Raw genomic sequence first — 16,824 nt, 5'->3', positions numbered from 1 at the left:
AAACTAATACTCTATAATATAAGTAAAACAGATCTAAACATATAACTTTGTTACTGAATAAAGTACGTAATTAAAACTCTCGCGAAGTGGGTGAATTTGGAGGAAACCAAAATCACCTACTTTCTGACCATAACAACAATAACCAGTTGATTATTTTCACACATTTGACGTTCATTTAGAAAATATATTATTTTCAAATTTAGGTTCAAAATATATTATATTTACAATAATCTTAAGTTATTTAACACAATAGTTTATCTCTAGCGTCTCACGATTCAGAACGATTTGCTAGAACTTATTTATTTAGGGAAGGCATAACACTGTGTCACTCCGAAATTACTAATGCCTCTCATAATTATGAGACGATGAATAGTAACATACATGTCCTTGGACTTTGCTCATATTTTTATGACATTAACAAAAAGTGTAATAACATTATCGTTTTCCTTTATTTATGGTTCACAAACTTCTGCATGAACGTAAACTTGCGTGAAAAGAAACATATTAAATTATTAATAAATTTGTGCATGCATGCACAACGTTAACTTGTGCCATAAGAAACTTAATAAATGATTAAATAACTAATTGTGCTCAACATTAAACTTATGCGCAAAGAAACATATAATAATCATACTTCCTAGTTCCTATATAAATGGCATAATTCAAGTTTCCACCCAATCTCGAACCACAACAACGCTATCGAGGTTAAACCCTAATTCCCTCATTCTTTAATTATTTCAATTTCAATTTAGTCGATTTTATTGTTTCGGTTTAATCAGTTAATTAGTCTAATTTGATAGCTAATTACGTCTGAATTTGCATATTAATATTAGTTTTTTTTTCTCAACCTAATCGTATATATTAATTGGCGCAGAAAGAACGTAATATTATAAGATGGAGTTCACCCTTCCTTTTCTTTTGACATTAGGGTGAGTGATTATTCTACAAACTTATTACTACACCATTATATCTTACTCCGGCTCTTGTCTCAATTATTTGTTTACCTTTTATATTCTTTATAAAAGATATTCTAATTAAAGGTAAATAAATGATCAAAGACAAAAAAATTAATAGGAATAAATATGATAGATGAAACATGACAACCGACACTTTAAGGTAATTGACGTCCACCTATTATATTTATTCCTATTAATTATTCATGCAAAATTATTACTCCATTCGTCCATTATCATTTGTTTACGTTTAGTTTTGACACAAAGACAAAGAAAAGAGGAGATGAAAATTTATAGTGTCCGTCTCATATCGTCTCATCGTATGCTTTCACTTCATGCAGCACTGCTTGGTGGTTTTATCCTATTGAAGAACACATTAGTATTCCTAAAATAATCGATGCTCGGGAAAAGAGGATGGAAGCGCGGAGGCTAAAGGTATTGAAGAAGGAAGAAGAACGGAAACAGAAGGAGGAAGCTCGGAGAGAAAAGGCACGTAAAAAGGAGGCAGAACGGTAAGGAACTAAAAAATATCCGTCTCAATCATTAGTTTACTTTTTTTTTTTCTTTTTATGAAATACGCTCCATATGTTTTAATCAAGGTAAATAAATAATCGAGACTTAATTACCTTATTTTACTCCGTATTCGTCCAATCCTACACGTTGATCTTTGGTTTGAGTAATCCATTCCAATCAATCAATCATTTATTTTGCTTTGACTAAAATACCCGACATAAAGAATAATAAAGGTAAACAAATGAATGAGATGTATGGAATCTATTATTATCGATACAAAACTTGTGCAATTATTACAATGATATAATATGCCTTCCTGTGAGTGAAATAAGAGTATTTTTTTTTTTGGGTGTATGAAATAAGAGTATTTTGTGTGAGACGGTCTAGATAGTTAAATGAATGGCCCTTTACATAAAGGGATCATTTACAAATCGTCTTATTTTATAACTTGTGTTGTACGTATGTCATTCCTTTTATTATTTCTATTAAGTTAAATCAAAAGGGTGCATGTGCATGCACATCATGGTGCTATCCGTTTCATATGCTTTTCTACATCATGCAGCCTTTATTGGGAACACTTGAGTGAATGGTCCGAAAGGGATCGTGAAAAGAACATTGCAAAGTTTATGGAAGAGTATAGAGCGAAGATGAAAGCCAAGGAACAAGGAAAATAAATGAGAAGGAGAAGAAGGAAAAATTATGAGAAATTAAAAAGATTTTGTCTTATGATTAGAAGAATTGTAATTACTAATTTCGTCGTACAATAAGAATCATTAACTTATTTATAACTGTTGTTGATGCAAATTTTTTTCCATTGTGGTAGATATTATTACATGCCTAATGCCTTTATATTATTCATAATTGAAAGTTTATTATCAAAAAAATTTGATAACATTGTTTTTTACTTTTTAGTACATGATTTTGACTAGTAAATCAATACAAAGTCACACAAATGTCTTTACTATTTATGCGCCGAGTCTATGTCTTATAGACTTCGAGTCTGTCACTCACAAGTGGCTTACCTGATTTACGTGGTTTGCAGACTACCAAAAAAAAAAAGATTCTTTTGAATTATATATACTCCCTCTGTCTCGGTCAATTATTATCATTTGCATACATAATATAAAATATAGTAATGAATAATCTTGTTTATTTTGTTTTAATAAGTACATTAAGAATATTCAACTTTTATGATTTTTACACTTATTTATATATGGATATAGGCGAAATAAAATGAGTTTTGACAAACATATTAGGCAAATGGTAATAATTGATTATGTCATCATCCAATTAATTTATTTACACCTAATGATTAAGACAGGTACACTATTAGCATACTTTCACACTTTCTTAATCTTTGTGTTGAATTTAATTGATAAGTAACTAATGAGAAGGACGGAGGAAGTATAGGATTTTAATTAATATCATCACACGAACAAAATTGCATATAAATATCATATCTCCCGTTTCGGTTATTTGTTACTTCTGATTTTGGCACAAAGACCAAACAAATTAAATACAGTAGAAGGGAGTCAAAACAAGTAGAACAAATTGAGTGTAGTGAATCTTATTATCCAACAAAGACATTCTTAAAATAAAAATACAAACAATTAACTGAGACACCCAAAATAGAATAGCGAAACAAATAACCGGAACGGAATGAGTATTAACTAAGAATATATGCAACTTTAACTTATAATTCAACAAGTCTTGCTTGTAACCTCTTAATTACAACCTTTTTCCTTATTAAGAGCATGTTTGACCTGGTTTGCTTAAAACGAGTTTCTATTTTTTAAGCTTAATTTTTCAATAGTAGTTTTCAAAAAACAGAAATATCAAATTGATGCTTTTATTTTTATGGGCAAAAACATAGTATTTGAACTTTTGAGAATCTGCTATTAACTTTTAAATTTATAATATATTTAGCCAAAAAGTATTTTTAATCTAATTTTTTTTTGAAAAACAACGCTAAACACATACTTAATTCGGGTGTGAATCGTCACAACCTGGTCAAGTTTACTAACTATTTGTACCAAACAACGAGAATGTATGAATGTATGATACGCGTGTAGCTAGCTAATTTTGTGCCATGTGTCAAAAATCATGTTCCTCTACAACATTCCCTAGCACTTTCTAGTATTTTCCCGTTTATTTCGATTTGAAATTTCTCAATTACTTTATTTCACATTTTAATTAATATTAATATCAAAATATTAAATGATCTCAAATACCAAAGGAATTTGCATTTTCTAGCTCTTTTCATTCTCTCTCTAGAAAATCCCCAAAAAAATTCTAAGGTACTCTCTTTATCCAAAATTTATGATTTTATGATTCCAAGTATTTTTGCAATTAATTTCATCATCTTTTGTTTTGTATTTTAAATTTCTCATGTTTAACATTTTTATGTGCCATGTTCATCTAATATTGTTGTAAACGTGTAGTACCAATTATTTGCCGTGATATAATTTGATTTCATAATTCGTAATCGTTTAATAGAGTTGTTCATGGGTTGTTTCGTCCATTAAGCGTCACCCGCCTTTGTTATTCTGTTTGATCATCTTTGTTATTAAATTTTAAATTTTTGTGTTTGGCAAATGTTAGTTGAACATTAAGTTTAAGTTGTCATAAATGTACCTCGCAGGCTCGCATAATACGTTTTAAATCATTAAGGTTATTATTAATTGTATGGTTAACAAGGCCAACAAGCTGGAATAGCTCAGTTGGTTAGAGCGTGTGGCTGTTAACCACAAGGTCGGAGGTTCAAGCCCTCCTTCTAGCGTTTTTAATTTTTTTTATCATGCTTTTATTTTATTATTTCGAGGAATATAAATGTCAGAGGATATTTCATATTCGTGCAATCCTGCCTTTTGTAGATTGTAGGTCACTATTAGAACGCACCTTATAGAATAAGACCGTCTTACTAGATAATCGAGACGATTTTTTATTCGTTAAACACTAATTTATTAACGATTTATTACACTTTAATTATTGTTATTAGAGTGACTAATTAGTCATCAAGGATCAAATAATTTCGGTAGTTGTTATTCTAAGACATGAATATTCATCTAGATTATTGTTGATGTCTGGCATTGTCCCACCTCGGTAGAAAAATAATAAAAGGACTAGCTTACAAATAAGTAAGCTACTGCTCGTCACCAATTGGAACCTCACTTGCTTGTGGGTCAGTCTCATGCAGCTATTCCTATAAACCCGCTGCCTAAAACTCAACATAGATTATGTGATTTATGTCAACATGGTGGTAGTGTTCAAGATTATGGTTTTGAACTCGCTTTACATAGGAAGAAGGAAATGAGACCTGGAAGATAAAGCAATACATGATGTGTTAGATGTTAAAACATGTGCCACTCTTCGACGAGTTTTCTAAACTTGCAAATACTGGTCACTCTTTGACGAGTTTGATTACCATGGCTTCCGTCTTTTTGACAATGAATAAAGCCGACACTGAAGAGATGTCTAAAGACTCGGGGGAGTCTAATTGCTTAGCTCCAGCTGGTTAGAGCTAGTGGCGGAGCCGGGATTTTGAGCTGAGCTTAGGGGCGCGAAAATTTTTAAGGGGGTGGATGACTAATAATATAAAGTACTCTCGAAATTTTTTCGAAAAATTCAATTAAAAACTTCGTAAATCTCAACCCCCGGGGGGCGAGGGCCCCTGCTAGCTCCACCACTAGTTAGAGCGAGTGCATGGCCCTAAACCACAAGGCCGCAGTAGCTTCAAGTTCTCCTTCTAGCGCGCTTCAATATTGTAGAGTAAACATAACTTATATTCCGTCTAGCGCGCTTCAATATTTCTACCAATGGATATGGTACCCATAGTGAACTAAGTTTACTCGGTATCCATGTGTACGTCTCATTTGTTTGCTAAAATATGCATGTACTTGTATATCGTCACTAGCGCAACATATTATGCTGCTCCAGTGTTTGGTGCTTCCGTTGACAGCGGTTTTTACTTTTGTAGGATCGGGACACGATGCAAAGCAATAGACCCCAAGACGGAAGAAGTCCGTTTGACCTGTTTGGTGATTTTGGAAGTTCCATCCACGGACGAAATCCATTTGATGATCCATTTTTCACTACTCGTCCATTTGACAGTGCATTTTATCGAAGTAATCCTGTATCAGGATCCCGTTCTGTTGTTCCGCCATCTGAACCTGTCATTCAAGAACTCAGTTCTGATGATGACGAAGATGGAAGAGAGAATGAAGGAGATGAAGATCTCAAAAATGCTAGACGGTCCAATGAACCGTTTGTTAATCATCCAGATGAAGAATCTGATGGTAATTAAATAATTCAAATCTATTAAATTTTTCTGACAACTCCGCCTGTGAGTGTTTTTGGGCATTCACTGCCGGTCCCAAGCCCTGATAAAGGAGGAGGGTTGCGGTAGGTCTGTGGCAGCCAGCATAAAAACTTGTCACATTTTATGGACATGAATCGGAATTTGAACTCATGGACGGTTTTAAAGGATGATTCATGTCAGCCGACCCCAAATCATTTTGGGATTAAGGCTCTGATGTTGTTGTTGTATTAAATTTTTCAGACGGTCAGGAAGATATTAATTGTGTTCGTGTCTTTTGCAGGCGGTCAGGAAGATATAAAATATACGACTGGCAATAACAGAACAGTAAGTACCCAACCTCGGAGTTTCAAAGTCACAAGTTGCAAAGTATCATATGGTGGAGTAGACGGTGTGTATTACTCGTCCTCATCGACTAGAAGAATGGGAAGCGATGGAGTAAGTTTTCACATTTTTGTAAAGGCAGAAATTTGTGTTACGGTTATTCACCGAGTTGATACTTGATACTGAATCAAATGCTTTCTTTGAACCTAGGTGATTATGGAAGAGTCCAAAGAGGCAGACAAGAGCAAAGGTGAGGCGATACACCGAGTTTCTAGGGGACTCAATGACAAGGTATCTTATAGGTTTCCGATAATCTGTGCCTTATAGGTTTCCGATAATCTGCTGCTTGTACTGAACTTGTTTTACAGGGCCATTCTGTGACTAGGAAACTAAATCCGGATGGTAAAGTGGACACTTCGGAAACACTTCATAATTTGAATGAAGGCAAGATAGATACGAAAATGGATTCTCTGTATACTCCCTTCCCTCCCATCCAGACCAAAGGTAACATGGACCCACTTTTTGTGAGGGGAAAAGTGGGTCCATATTACCTACCTTTTTGGTCTGGATGAGAGGAAGTATAATACATCAGTCAGTTGTTTAATTTACTTTATTTGGCTTTTTCAGATGAGCTTGGGAATTTCGAAGAGGCTTGGCGAAGTAACAGCGGAAACCATCTATCTTCTTGGACAGGTACGGTTTCTCATACTCCGATTTTAACAAATCATTTCAAATTAAGGCTTTTCGCCTTCTTGTTGTTTTGCAATCTTTATTCCGACTAAACTTACACTATGTTAGCTGGAACAGGACCTCAAGGCATGGATCGGAGTTCCCATGCATTTCTTCTTCCATCTACCACACAAGCGCAGTCGGTACCCAACAGCGAGAGGAGTCAGGGTAATCCTTCTGGTAGTAGAAGCAAAAAAGTCATCAGGATTCCTATTGAGTAGTGGAGCCGCTGCAACTGTTGCACCGTGCCATGGTCTGTTCTATTTTACAGCTATGGTTATTATTAGTTGTGGTCTCTCTGTACTCGAGAGTATATTTTATTGAGTTCCAAAGCGACCGAGATATAGCTTACTTATTAAAAATATTTATCTGCGAAAGTGATGAACTATTACTTAAATCATTATGTAATGCTACAGAATTGAGAATGTAGACATGAACATTTATGAATGCATGATTTTTATTGGTAGTAATTAGTAAAGGTATAAAAACAGACGAAGTCAAGGTTCTATAAATAAGTAGCAATAAAATTTATAAAAAAGAATTTCTAACAACAAAGTCGTTGTAGTATAGTGGTAAGTATTCCCGCCTGTCACGCGGGTGACCCGGGTTCGATCCCCGGCAACGGCGTTTTATTTTTTTTTATTTCTTTGTCATAGCTTTTACAGGTCTTCTTTTCATTGACCCGGGTTCGATCCCCGGCAAAGACGTTCCTTCAACGAGATCAGGCCTCTCATCTAATTATATTGTTCTCTTTTTACTTCTGATTTTTGTCAAATTAATTTTTCACTATTAAATTTGTCAAACTGTGTACACTATAGCTACGTCTCATTAAAAATCCAACATTTAGTTAAAAAAAATGTGTAGTAAACAATATAAATGTTACAGATTGGTGTTCAATACTTGGGTATTGAAATTATGTATCAAATGGTGTTTCCGGAGTTGTACACCTTCGACAACTTCATTAGCCCTTAGCAGGCAAATATTGCTGCAATGCTTATGAGTGCCGATCAAAACAGTTATTAATAATGAAGTTTCATTGCTGGGGAATAAAAAAAAACTAGGTTCAACTTCACAAGTAGGAAGAAAAAAACACACTAGGTTCAATTTCGTTAGTTATTTCCAAGGATTGGATACACATACGACTACACGAGTATACGACCTTCATGGTCGACACAAATTCCCGGATTCTTAGATTTTGTTGCTCGAGATGACAAAAATGATGTTGATTAACCTTCAGGACTCGGAACTTACCTTTAGTCATTTCCGTTTGATTTCCATTTGATACCATTAGATTAGTCATTTCCGTTTGATAACAAATGAACGATTTATAGACGCTTCAACTTTGTGACTTAAAAGGTTGCATAAAACAGATGATCTTTTACTACATGTTCGAAACAATGCATAATAAACTAAACCCTCAAGAGCCGGTTTCCTGATCTACAAAAACCAAGTATTCCATCAAACTGCCAGAAACTGGCCAAAACAGCGGTAATCAGTCATTACAATCATCAAGTCTAGGTAAACAGAAGACATAAGATCTCATAATAAGGATAACATCCAGAAAGCAAGATATCTCCAACCCCTTTTAGCGCTTCTTTGAGACACCAACAGTCTTTCCCCTACGGCCAGTGGTTTTGGTGTGCTGTCCACGAACTCTCAGACCCCAGTAGTGACGAAGACCACGATGGTTCCTGTACGTAAGAGGGTGACATAATGAGTAGTGTTCAGAGTAAGCAACTTCAAACGGGACATTAAAACGGGACAGGGGACACCTAGAGGCTATTGGGCATAGCTAAGTAAAGCAGCCTAAATTTTATACCAATCTACACAGAATAGCACGACTGACCTAACCAACCGCCCCAAACTTAAACCAGAATGACAGACAACAAACGATTAGACCTACAAATAATAAAACGTACCCAAACTGAGCCGAACCTCAAATGTCCGGTAATCTAGGTTCACTTTTGTAGAGTTAAAACCGTGAGTGAAAGCTTGTAAGGGTCAACACAACCGGGAAAGGGCGTCATTAAGGAAAGTAATCACAAACACCCTAAACCAATTAGACCTACAAATGTAGGCAAACTGAGCCGAGCCTTAAATGTCACGTGATCTAGGTGCACTTTTGTAGAGTTAAAACCGTGAAAGCTTGCAAGGGTCAACACAACTGGAAAAAGGGATCATCAAGGAAAATAACCAGAAACACACCTGATCTTCTTCAGGCGCTCAAGATCATCCCTCAACTTCATGTCAAGCTGGTTAGAAACAACCTGGCTGAAACGACCATCCTTGTAGTCCTTCTGCCTGTTAAGAAACCAATCAGGGATTTTGAATTGCCTTGGGTTGGCAACAACAGTCATGAGATTGTCTAGCTCTGTAGTTGAGAGCTCACCAGCCCTGAAACAAAATTACCATGTGAGATTAAAAACATATCAATACAAGAGGGAATTAAATCAATGTTGTCTACACATAAAATTGGATCTTTATAACCATGAAGGCATGTAAGAACAATGGTAGTAGGAAAAAATAAGTTACGGAAAAGCATGCATTTTCCATAAACTTCAATGGAGATATCATATTCTTTGGTTGTCCGACTTAAGTTTCAAACCAAGTGTCTTGCCGATGTTCCTCTACAACAAACATTACAGTTACTGAGTTACCTTTCAAAAGAAGCCAAAAAATAGCGTCCAACTTTGGTTCACAGTTCCAAGTAATTTAATAAAATGACCAACACTTGCCAGATCAGAGCATTTCACTAAATATCAGAAATCAGACAGAGTTAAGCGTATTTCTACAGACCAACAAGACCTAAAACATGCAGAATACCCGTTCAAAAAGGACTTCTAACTCAACCACATTAGAGTGTAATAGTACAGACCCTCACCCACAATTCAGGTAACAGCATAGAAAATAGCCTATACAGCACAAACATTTACACAATATGACTTCAACCGTACTTTGGGTTTGCTTTAGGATTGATTTTTGAATGATAGAGCATACAAGTGTGAAAGGGAATCACACACTCACTCGTTACCACATAAAAAAAGATGCCTATGAAGAAATGCAAACTGCTGAGGCAACCTAAATGGAATAAGAGTGCTAATCTCTAATTTAGCTCTCATAAAACTAAGTCGAGTCAGCTCTTCTATAACAACCAAAGATCAAGAAAGAGAGCAATCTAACTAAATTTCCCTACCATCATATTATATCCAAACAAGATAATAGATTCATTATATAGACAGCTATAACCTTGACAGCTTTCCCAACCATCCTCATATACCATCAATTGTATACGATCAACTCATCCTAAGTCAGGTTCTACAACAACATTACCCAATTGTCTAAAGAGCTTGCCTAGACTGCACGATAGGGGATCGAATGGGTACAACCTTACACCTATGTTAGGGAGACAGATTTCCAAATAACCGAAAACGAAAACTGCAGATTACTTGAACACGAGTTATGTGACTAATACAAAAATTACTAAACAATATTCCTTCAAAGAGCTTTCACCTTTACTCTAGGTCCAAAACACAAGCAGCTAAACATCCCACAAGCACACCATATTTCGTAACAGACTGACAACAAAATCTTCCATTAACTATCCCACCAACAGTACGCTCGAAAGCTAAATGCCTAAATCAAACAGCAAACTCCCACAAAAAACACAAGCCAGATACTAAAACAATGACAATTGAAAAGGGTAGTTCTAAAATAATCAAAAGAATCAGCTTTTATTGATATCAGAAAATCAACATAAACCCTAAATCAATCGATAAACACCAAATCAAATCACAAATTCAAACACAGAACATAACCCAGATACTAAAATGAACCCAATTAAAAAGGGTAAACTTCAAAAAATCATAAGAACAAACCTCTTGTTCATATCAATATCAGCCTTTTTGCAGCAAATGTTAGCATAACGACGACCAATACCCTTGATTGAGGTCAAAGCAAACATAATCTTCTGTTTCCCATCAACATTTGTATTCAAAATACGCAAAATATGTTGAAACTCTTCGTTTGCTACAAGAGACTGTCACAAAATTTATATAATTAATCAAATTATTCACATTATTATAATCAAACATATAACAAAGTAAAAAATGAAATTACTAAGAAATAATAATACGATTAATGGAGAGATTAGTACCATGATTGAAGGTTTTGATTAAGGGTTTTGCAATGGCAGTGATGCGGCTGCGCACTCTTCTCTCTTTTGTTTGTGATAGTAAAGAGGCGTCAAGTGTGGAAATGATGGAATATATATGTGGGTGTTTAGGTTTAAAACCCTATTTCTTCATGCTTTTTCTAGAAATGTTTGGGCTTTCATTGTTTGTGGTGTTGGGTATTTGAGTGTGACATGTTAGCCATTTTGGCCATTGGGCTCAAAAGGTATATTTTTATATTTTTCATGACGGTTAAAATTGTACTCGCTATTTTTTCATCAGATGTGTATTAGGTAAACCTCGAACATATGTGAATAATGTGATATCAGTCACCTCTTTACTAGGTGACATACTTGAAGTCTATAAGGCATTGTTTTAGACCATAAATTACCATCACAGTAATGTTTTTGGAAGAAATTCAACTAAGTATTCAACATTAGACCGCCTTTATGAAGAGACGTTGTGTCATATATGAAGAGACGGTCGCAAGCCCTGATCCTTTCGGTTGAATCTGATTTAAGTTAAAATTGAACTGTATGGAGCTGAAATTATATAGTCAAGTTGAATAGAGCAAAATGAATTAAAGTAATATGAGTTGAGTTAGAAAAATAAAATGACTTTGCATAAAGTCATAAATAATGCAAAGCGTCTTGCTTGTGACGGACAATATCCGTCACAAGCTGAAGATCTCTCACAATAAAGCAAGTTGGTTGGCAAGTGGGAGGGAAAATGGAGCACCCATGCATATTGCCACTTGCATCTTGTGAGAGGGGCATTATCCGTCTTCAGCTTGTGACGGATAGTGTCCGTCTTCAATGAGATTTTGTGTAAATAATGAGACACAAGGGAAATGAGGATCGATCCCACAATCTTACAAATGATGTAACCCATTTTTTAGTGGAAAAAGGAAAATCAAACATGCATAGTATTACCTGGAGGTGGCCAAAATGGCGAGCTGGCCCAACCCAACCTGACCAATTGGCCGTCTTTTAGCGACCCTAGCCTGCGGAAAAGCAACAAATTTAAGAAAATATATAAAAATTGGTTTAGCTCGTTGGGCCGAGCGGACCCGACCTCCCCATGGGCCGGTTCAAGGCCGCCTTCTGTAAGCCAGGCCCGCCGCCAATTACGGGTCAGACACTCAAGCCCTGTTCTTTTGGACCGAAATTATCCGAACTGATCGGATCTGAACAAAATTAAACTTAATGACGCGGAATACCTGAACTAAGGTGAAATAAAGTAAAATAAGAACTGAAATTAAATCAAAAAGAACATGGCCTCGGTTTATCTGTCTCCGACCTCCTTCTATCGGGTCGGCCCGCTAATACACAAGCCGACATGTAGCGGCTCGGCCCGGTGGGCGGTGGCCCCCTCTACCACTACTTTAACTTTACCAAACCATTTGATTTCATTCATCTTGCCGGAGAAGAATAACCTTTCAAAAACCCAAAACTCTAATCCTACAAAGCTAAAGCTAATGCAGATTTCAAAACCCTCATTACTTCAATCCATATTAATACTACTGACATCTCTGCTCATAGCTTCATTTCTCCTCAAACCCTCTCAAAATTCCAACCAAATCCCTCAAACAATGACAGAATCAACAACTTTAACTGAAATATTTGGAGTAAAGATTGAGAAAAACCCACCTCAGTCTAAACTTGATCAACTTGGTGTCACCACTTGGCCAAAGTAAGACCGTCTTACACAATAATTCGTATATATTAGTGTAAAATCGTCTTACAATAGACTAATTGTGCTTAATTAAACATGGGCATGCATTATTTTAAGTGATTTGTTCATGCATTTTATTTTGTCAATGATTTTGGTTATTTTTGATGGTAGCATTTGTTTAATTTTGCTGATGAACTGTAGGGGAACTGGAAAATGAACCTAGATTGTTTTCTTTCTTATTGTATAGGGTGAAAGATTGTATCTTTGGTGATTGTTTGCTATTGAATTGTGATTTTGCTGACGAATCGATGTGAATTGTAGGTAGTGGGTGTTTGAGGGTTTATGAAAAGCCTTTGATTAAAGCTTTGTTTAGATATGAACATAGATTGTTTTTTATTATCTTAGTCGGTTTTCCATCATCTTGTCCTCTATTGGCGCCACTTTCACCTCATACAGGCCTTAATGCGGGATAAATATGATATAGTAGCAATTTATTTGAACCCGAAAGGATCAATCACTCCTTGAAATATGGAATAAATAAGCCCTTTTACTTTCGTGTTGCAAAGATTGAATTTGATGCTAGAAGGAGGTTCTAATGGAGTTTAGAGCACTTTCATGGTTTTGTGTTATGCCATACGATTGATGAGTTGAAATGGTATTAATCTGAGTACATTCTTTTAGAGTAGTACAAGCACATTATAAGATCATACCACATGGCTTGAGAGCATGTGATCCCGACTTCCCGATGCATCCATTAGGTTATGAGCAGTAAGAGGCCAATGTCCGTTTTTTCACATAAAAAGGCCTTATTTGGATACCAAAATCATTGGAAAAGGGAGGGAAGAGGGGCAGAAGGAAAGGAAATGGAGGGAAGGAAAGAGGAAGGAGAATGAAGTAGTTGTGTTTGGATACAATTTCCTTCCAACTTCTTCCTATGTTGAAGGATTATGATTAAAATTTGCCTTGAGAAAGGAAATGGATGCCTCCATTTTACTCCAACCTTGTTTGCCAATCAAACTCGGGATTTGTACCCCCCCCCCTCCCCCCCTCCCCTCCTCCCCTCTCTCCAAACCCTCCAATCCAAACAAACTCGGGATTTGTATCCACCCCTCCCCTCCACTTCACTCCAGCCTTTGGTTTCAGATTTCAGATATTGAGAGTTGAAGTGGTGATCAACTAGGTTTTTTTTATTGAGTATTGGGTCTTCATACTTTCTGATGTCTGAGCATTGATGTCTTTCTTGTAGTATAGATAATTGCCGGAAGGTGGTCAAGTAGATCAAAGATTGCCTTTTATTTGGTAATAAGGCTCATTGATGAACCAAAGTTTCTTGGATAAAAAAAACCTAGGAACTGTGATCCTTTGTGTGCCAAATTTCTAATGATGTAAACTTCATTAGAAATGAAAGCATCTCACAGGAACATAATGCTCAGTATCTCTTCCATTCTTTGTGAACCAATGTGGGTGGGATCGAGTTGTGAGAACCGAGAACGTGCCACTGGCCAGGTTTTACAGCCAATGTGTGCTATGGACACATGTATAAGGCTTCATGCATCTCGACCTTTAAACTAGGTCGAAAACACAAGCAGCTCGACCTCTCACAAGCACAACATATTTCGCGACACACCGACAACAAGATCTTCCATTAATTATCCCAACTACAGAACGCTCGAAAGCTAAATGCCTAAATAAAACTGCAAACTCCTAAAACAAACACAATCCAGATACTAAAATTATCAAAAGATCTTCATCCATATGACGACCCCCCCCCCCCCCCCCGTATCCCCCACCCAATTGTGAGAGCTCTTTGAGACGTTGAGGTAGTGCTGTCCGTTGACCCGGGTTTGAATGAATTGACCTGAATAGAACAATGGCTTAACTTGCTTTATGTTGTTTGATTACTCGTGGATCTTCTCATACAACGCAATAATACCAAGACAGTAAGAATGACATGCAATACTTGACTTTTTGTGAGTTTGTTGAGCAATGTTGAAACCCTTTTATTAAAAATGCTTAAGAACTTACTTGGCTGGTTGAGCTATGCAACAAGAATGTGGTGCTCTCCTTTTATATTTCATTCTGTACTTTCTATAATGAAGTTTAGGAATTTGCAAGTTTGCAAAATTGCTCTACTTTCTGTAATGAAGTAGTTGTGTTTGAATACAATTTACCTCCAACTCCTTCCTATGTTGGAGGGATTATGATTTGCCTTGGAGAAGGGAAAATGGATCCCTCCATTTCTCTCCAACCTTGTTTGCTAATAAACACGGAATTTTGTATCCATCCCTCCCCCTTCCTCCCTTTCTCTCCAAATCCCCCAATCCAAACAAACCCAAAGGCTATTTACTACGCTTAGCGGCCTCTGGTTTCAGAGATTGAGAGTTAAGTGTTGATCAACTAGGGGTTTTATCGAGTATTGGATCTTCATACTTCCTGAAGCCTGAACTCTGAACACTGATGGCTTTTTTTGGTCTGGGAACATGCCGTTAGCAAGGTTTTATAGCCAATGTGTTCTGGTGACACATGTATAACACTTCATGCATATGACCCCCCTACTGCGAGAGCACTTTGAGACATTTGGGTAATGTTGTCAATTGACCCGGGTTTGAATGAATTGACCGCAATAGAACCATGTTTTATCTTGCCTTTTGTTTTTTAGCTTACTTGAGCATCTTCTCATACGACCTTCACAAAACAGAAAAAATAATACCACGACAGTTAGAATGACACGCAATACTTGACTTTACTTGAGCTTGCTAAGCAAAGTGAACCCTTAGTAAGTTCTCACTAGGATTGCCTAAGTAATTATATGGTTGAGCTACGCAGCGAGAATATGATGGTAGAATAACTTATCCTTCTATATTTCATCTTTTGTTTTTCTGTATTTAGGAAGCTGCAAGTTTGTAACATTGCTCTAATTATAGTATCAAATCATGGTTTCCGTTACGGTCGCAATAGTGGCTACACCCTAATCTAACTGAATGCGGAAAATGTTGCGTTATGATACGGTGAAATACTCATGGTGATGTTCAGTCCTTTATGAAATGGTCGTGTTTCAGTTATTGTAGCTCATCATTAGATGTTAGATGTTACTATCAACTTATCACGGTGATTTTGATGAGAAAATTCTAACTCGGAAATGTGAACAGGTATAGTGGTCAGCCAGGAAAAATGCCGTGGACCTTCGAAGGGGAGGAGACAATGTACCTGCTTGAAGGTAAAGTGAAGGTTTCAGTTGATGGACACGAAGGATCTTTTGAAATCGCGGCTGGTGATTTGGCTGTGTTCCCTAAAGGTATGAAGATCACTTGGGATGTGCTTGAAGCTGTGAACAAGCATTATAGTTTTAAAAAGTAATTTAAATATAAATCATCTTATGCATCTTATGATAGGACTACAAACCTGATAAAATCGAATTCCTTGCAAATTCAAGAAACTTGAAATTCTCGTTCTTAATGCAGATGGTTTTTTATTAAGAGTATGTGAACTAATTTTGCCGCCATAAACTTAAGAATGGTCGTCGCAATTTGGATTAATGTACCCTTATATGCAATATCAGGATCTAATCACAACATTTTGCCGCCGTAAACTTTTAAAGTGGTCGTAGCTCTAGTGATTTAACTGGAATTATAGTTGCAGATTATCAATCACTGTGTACGAATTCTATGGTCTTGTTTTGAAACAAGACCATAGAATTAGCTTTGCTATCACGGTCATTTTGGCAAAAGACCCCAATTTTGGTTCAAAAAAATTGAATTAAGATTTTACTCTTGGTGAAAGTTATGGGACCTAATTGTTACTCCATATTTACAAATTGACCAAATTTAAAGGGCTCAATTATCATTTTCACCGTAATTATTTTATTAGCTACTAATTTGAGTTCTCTATTATTCACACTTTCGGTTATTGCATTTTTAGCATTAATAGTCACTCCTTTCGAGGTGTAATCGAGCCGATTCGATACCGGGCTTGACTAAGCTCGAAATCAAGTGGTATATTAATAGCCGAATTCCAGTCCTACACAAATTCTCATTTGTGACGGATATATCCTCATAAGCTCGTAACGGGTCAAATATTATTCACAAATAGCTTGTCTTTACCTACCTACTAGTTTTAGACCCGTGCATTAAAATGCACGGGTTGTTTT

The 16,824-nt window shown here is 36.2% G+C and overlaps 4 protein-coding genes and 2 non-coding genes across 6 annotated transcripts; 5 read left to right on the top strand and 1 right to left on the bottom strand.

The window, feature by feature from the left end:
- The first annotated feature begins 685 nt into the window (after positions 1-685).
- On the top strand, positions 686-2,220 carry LOC141586001 (uncharacterized). The gene is made up of 4 exons (XM_074407090.1): positions 686-704; positions 875-929; positions 1,295-1,465; positions 2,029-2,220. The coding sequence occupies exons 2-4, from the start codon at positions 895-897 to the stop codon at positions 2,138-2,140; spliced, it is 318 nt and encodes a 105-aa protein (XP_074263191.1). The 5' UTR covers positions 686-704; positions 875-894; the 3' UTR covers positions 2,141-2,220.
- A 1,419-nt stretch (positions 2,221-3,639) lies between these two features.
- On the top strand, positions 3,640-7,301 carry LOC141585999 (uncharacterized). The gene is made up of 7 exons (XM_074407088.1): positions 3,640-3,763; positions 5,443-5,761; positions 6,065-6,219; positions 6,316-6,396; positions 6,474-6,549; positions 6,733-6,798; positions 6,904-7,301. The coding sequence occupies exons 2-7, from the start codon at positions 5,455-5,457 to the stop codon at positions 7,053-7,055; spliced, it is 837 nt and encodes a 278-aa protein (XP_074263189.1). The 5' UTR covers positions 3,640-3,763; positions 5,443-5,454; the 3' UTR covers positions 7,056-7,301.
- Positions 4,172-4,245, top strand: TRNAN-GUU (transfer RNA asparagine (anticodon GUU)). The gene has a single exon. It is a non-coding gene; the product is annotated as a tRNA-Asn (tRNA).
- An 88-nt stretch (positions 7,302-7,389) lies between the features above and the next one.
- Positions 7,390-7,461, top strand: TRNAD-GUC (transfer RNA aspartic acid (anticodon GUC)). The gene has a single exon. It is a non-coding gene; the product is annotated as a tRNA-Asp (tRNA).
- A 714-nt stretch (positions 7,462-8,175) lies between these two features.
- LOC141586000 (small ribosomal subunit protein uS13z/uS13y/uS13x-like) lies at positions 8,176-11,139 on the bottom strand. Its single transcript, XM_074407089.1, has 4 exons — positions 10,988-11,139; positions 10,710-10,870; positions 9,040-9,228; positions 8,176-8,525 (listed from the first exon to the last, which is right to left on the bottom strand). The coding sequence occupies exons 1-4, from the start codon at positions 10,988-10,990 to the stop codon at positions 8,420-8,422; spliced, it is 459 nt and encodes a 152-aa protein (XP_074263190.1). The 5' UTR covers positions 10,991-11,139; the 3' UTR covers positions 8,176-8,419.
- Positions 11,140-12,410: 1,271 nt separating this feature from the next.
- LOC141585998 (uncharacterized) lies at positions 12,411-16,133 on the top strand. The gene is made up of 2 exons (XM_074407086.1): positions 12,411-12,695; positions 15,827-16,133. The coding sequence occupies exons 1-2, from the start codon at positions 12,481-12,483 to the stop codon at positions 16,032-16,034; spliced, it is 423 nt and encodes a 140-aa protein (XP_074263187.1). The 5' UTR covers positions 12,411-12,480; the 3' UTR covers positions 16,035-16,133.
- Positions 16,134-16,824: the final 691 nt, after the last annotated feature.

This window comes from Silene latifolia, chromosome 6 (genome assembly GCF_048544455.1).
Source record: "Silene latifolia isolate original U9 population chromosome 6, ASM4854445v1, whole genome shotgun sequence".
NCBI lineage: Eukaryota > Viridiplantae > Streptophyta > Magnoliopsida > Caryophyllales > Caryophyllaceae > Silene > Silene latifolia.
Note: the sequence above shows the minus strand (reverse complement) of the source record. Positions and strands in the feature narration are given on the sequence as shown.

What these genes read in the sequence shown, in the direction of transcription:
- LOC141585998 (XM_074407086.1), top strand. Translation starts at nt 12,481, where the DNA reads ATGCAGATTTCAAAACCCTCATTACTTCAATCCATATTAATACTACTG. An exon ending in GGTGTCACCACTTGGCCAAA is followed by an intron (nt 12,696 to 15,826) that starts GTAAGACCGTCT and finishes AAATGTGAACAG; the next exon opens with GTATAGTGGTCAGCCAGGAA.
- LOC141586000 (XM_074407089.1), bottom strand. An exon ending in GATATTGATATGAACAAGAG is followed by an intron (nt 9,229 to 10,709) that starts GTTTGTTCTTAT and finishes ATTTTGTTTCAG; the next exon opens with GGCTGGTGAGCTCTCAACTA. An exon ending in GAGCGCCTGAAGAAGATCAG is followed by an intron (nt 8,526 to 9,039) that starts GTGTGTTTCTGG and finishes TCTTACGTACAG; the next exon opens with GAACCATCGTGGTCTTCGTC.
- LOC141586001 (XM_074407090.1), top strand. Translation starts at nt 895, where the DNA reads ATGGAGTTCACCCTTCCTTTTCTTTTGACATTAGG. An exon ending in CCTTTTCTTTTGACATTAGG is followed by an intron (nt 930 to 1,294) that starts GTGAGTGATTAT and finishes CACTTCATGCAG; the next exon opens with CACTGCTTGGTGGTTTTATC. An exon ending in CGTAAAAAGGAGGCAGAACG is followed by an intron (nt 1,466 to 2,028) that starts GTAAGGAACTAA and finishes TACATCATGCAG; the next exon opens with CCTTTATTGGGAACACTTGA.
- LOC141585999 (XM_074407088.1), top strand. Translation starts at nt 5,455, where the DNA reads ATGCAAAGCAATAGACCCCAAGACGGAAGAAGTCCGTTTGACCTGTTT. An exon ending in CTAGGGGACTCAATGACAAG is followed by an intron (nt 6,397 to 6,473) that starts GTATCTTATAGG and finishes CTTGTTTTACAG; the next exon opens with GGCCATTCTGTGACTAGGAA. An exon ending in CCATCTATCTTCTTGGACAG is followed by an intron (nt 6,799 to 6,903) that starts GTACGGTTTCTC and finishes ACACTATGTTAG; the next exon opens with CTGGAACAGGACCTCAAGGC.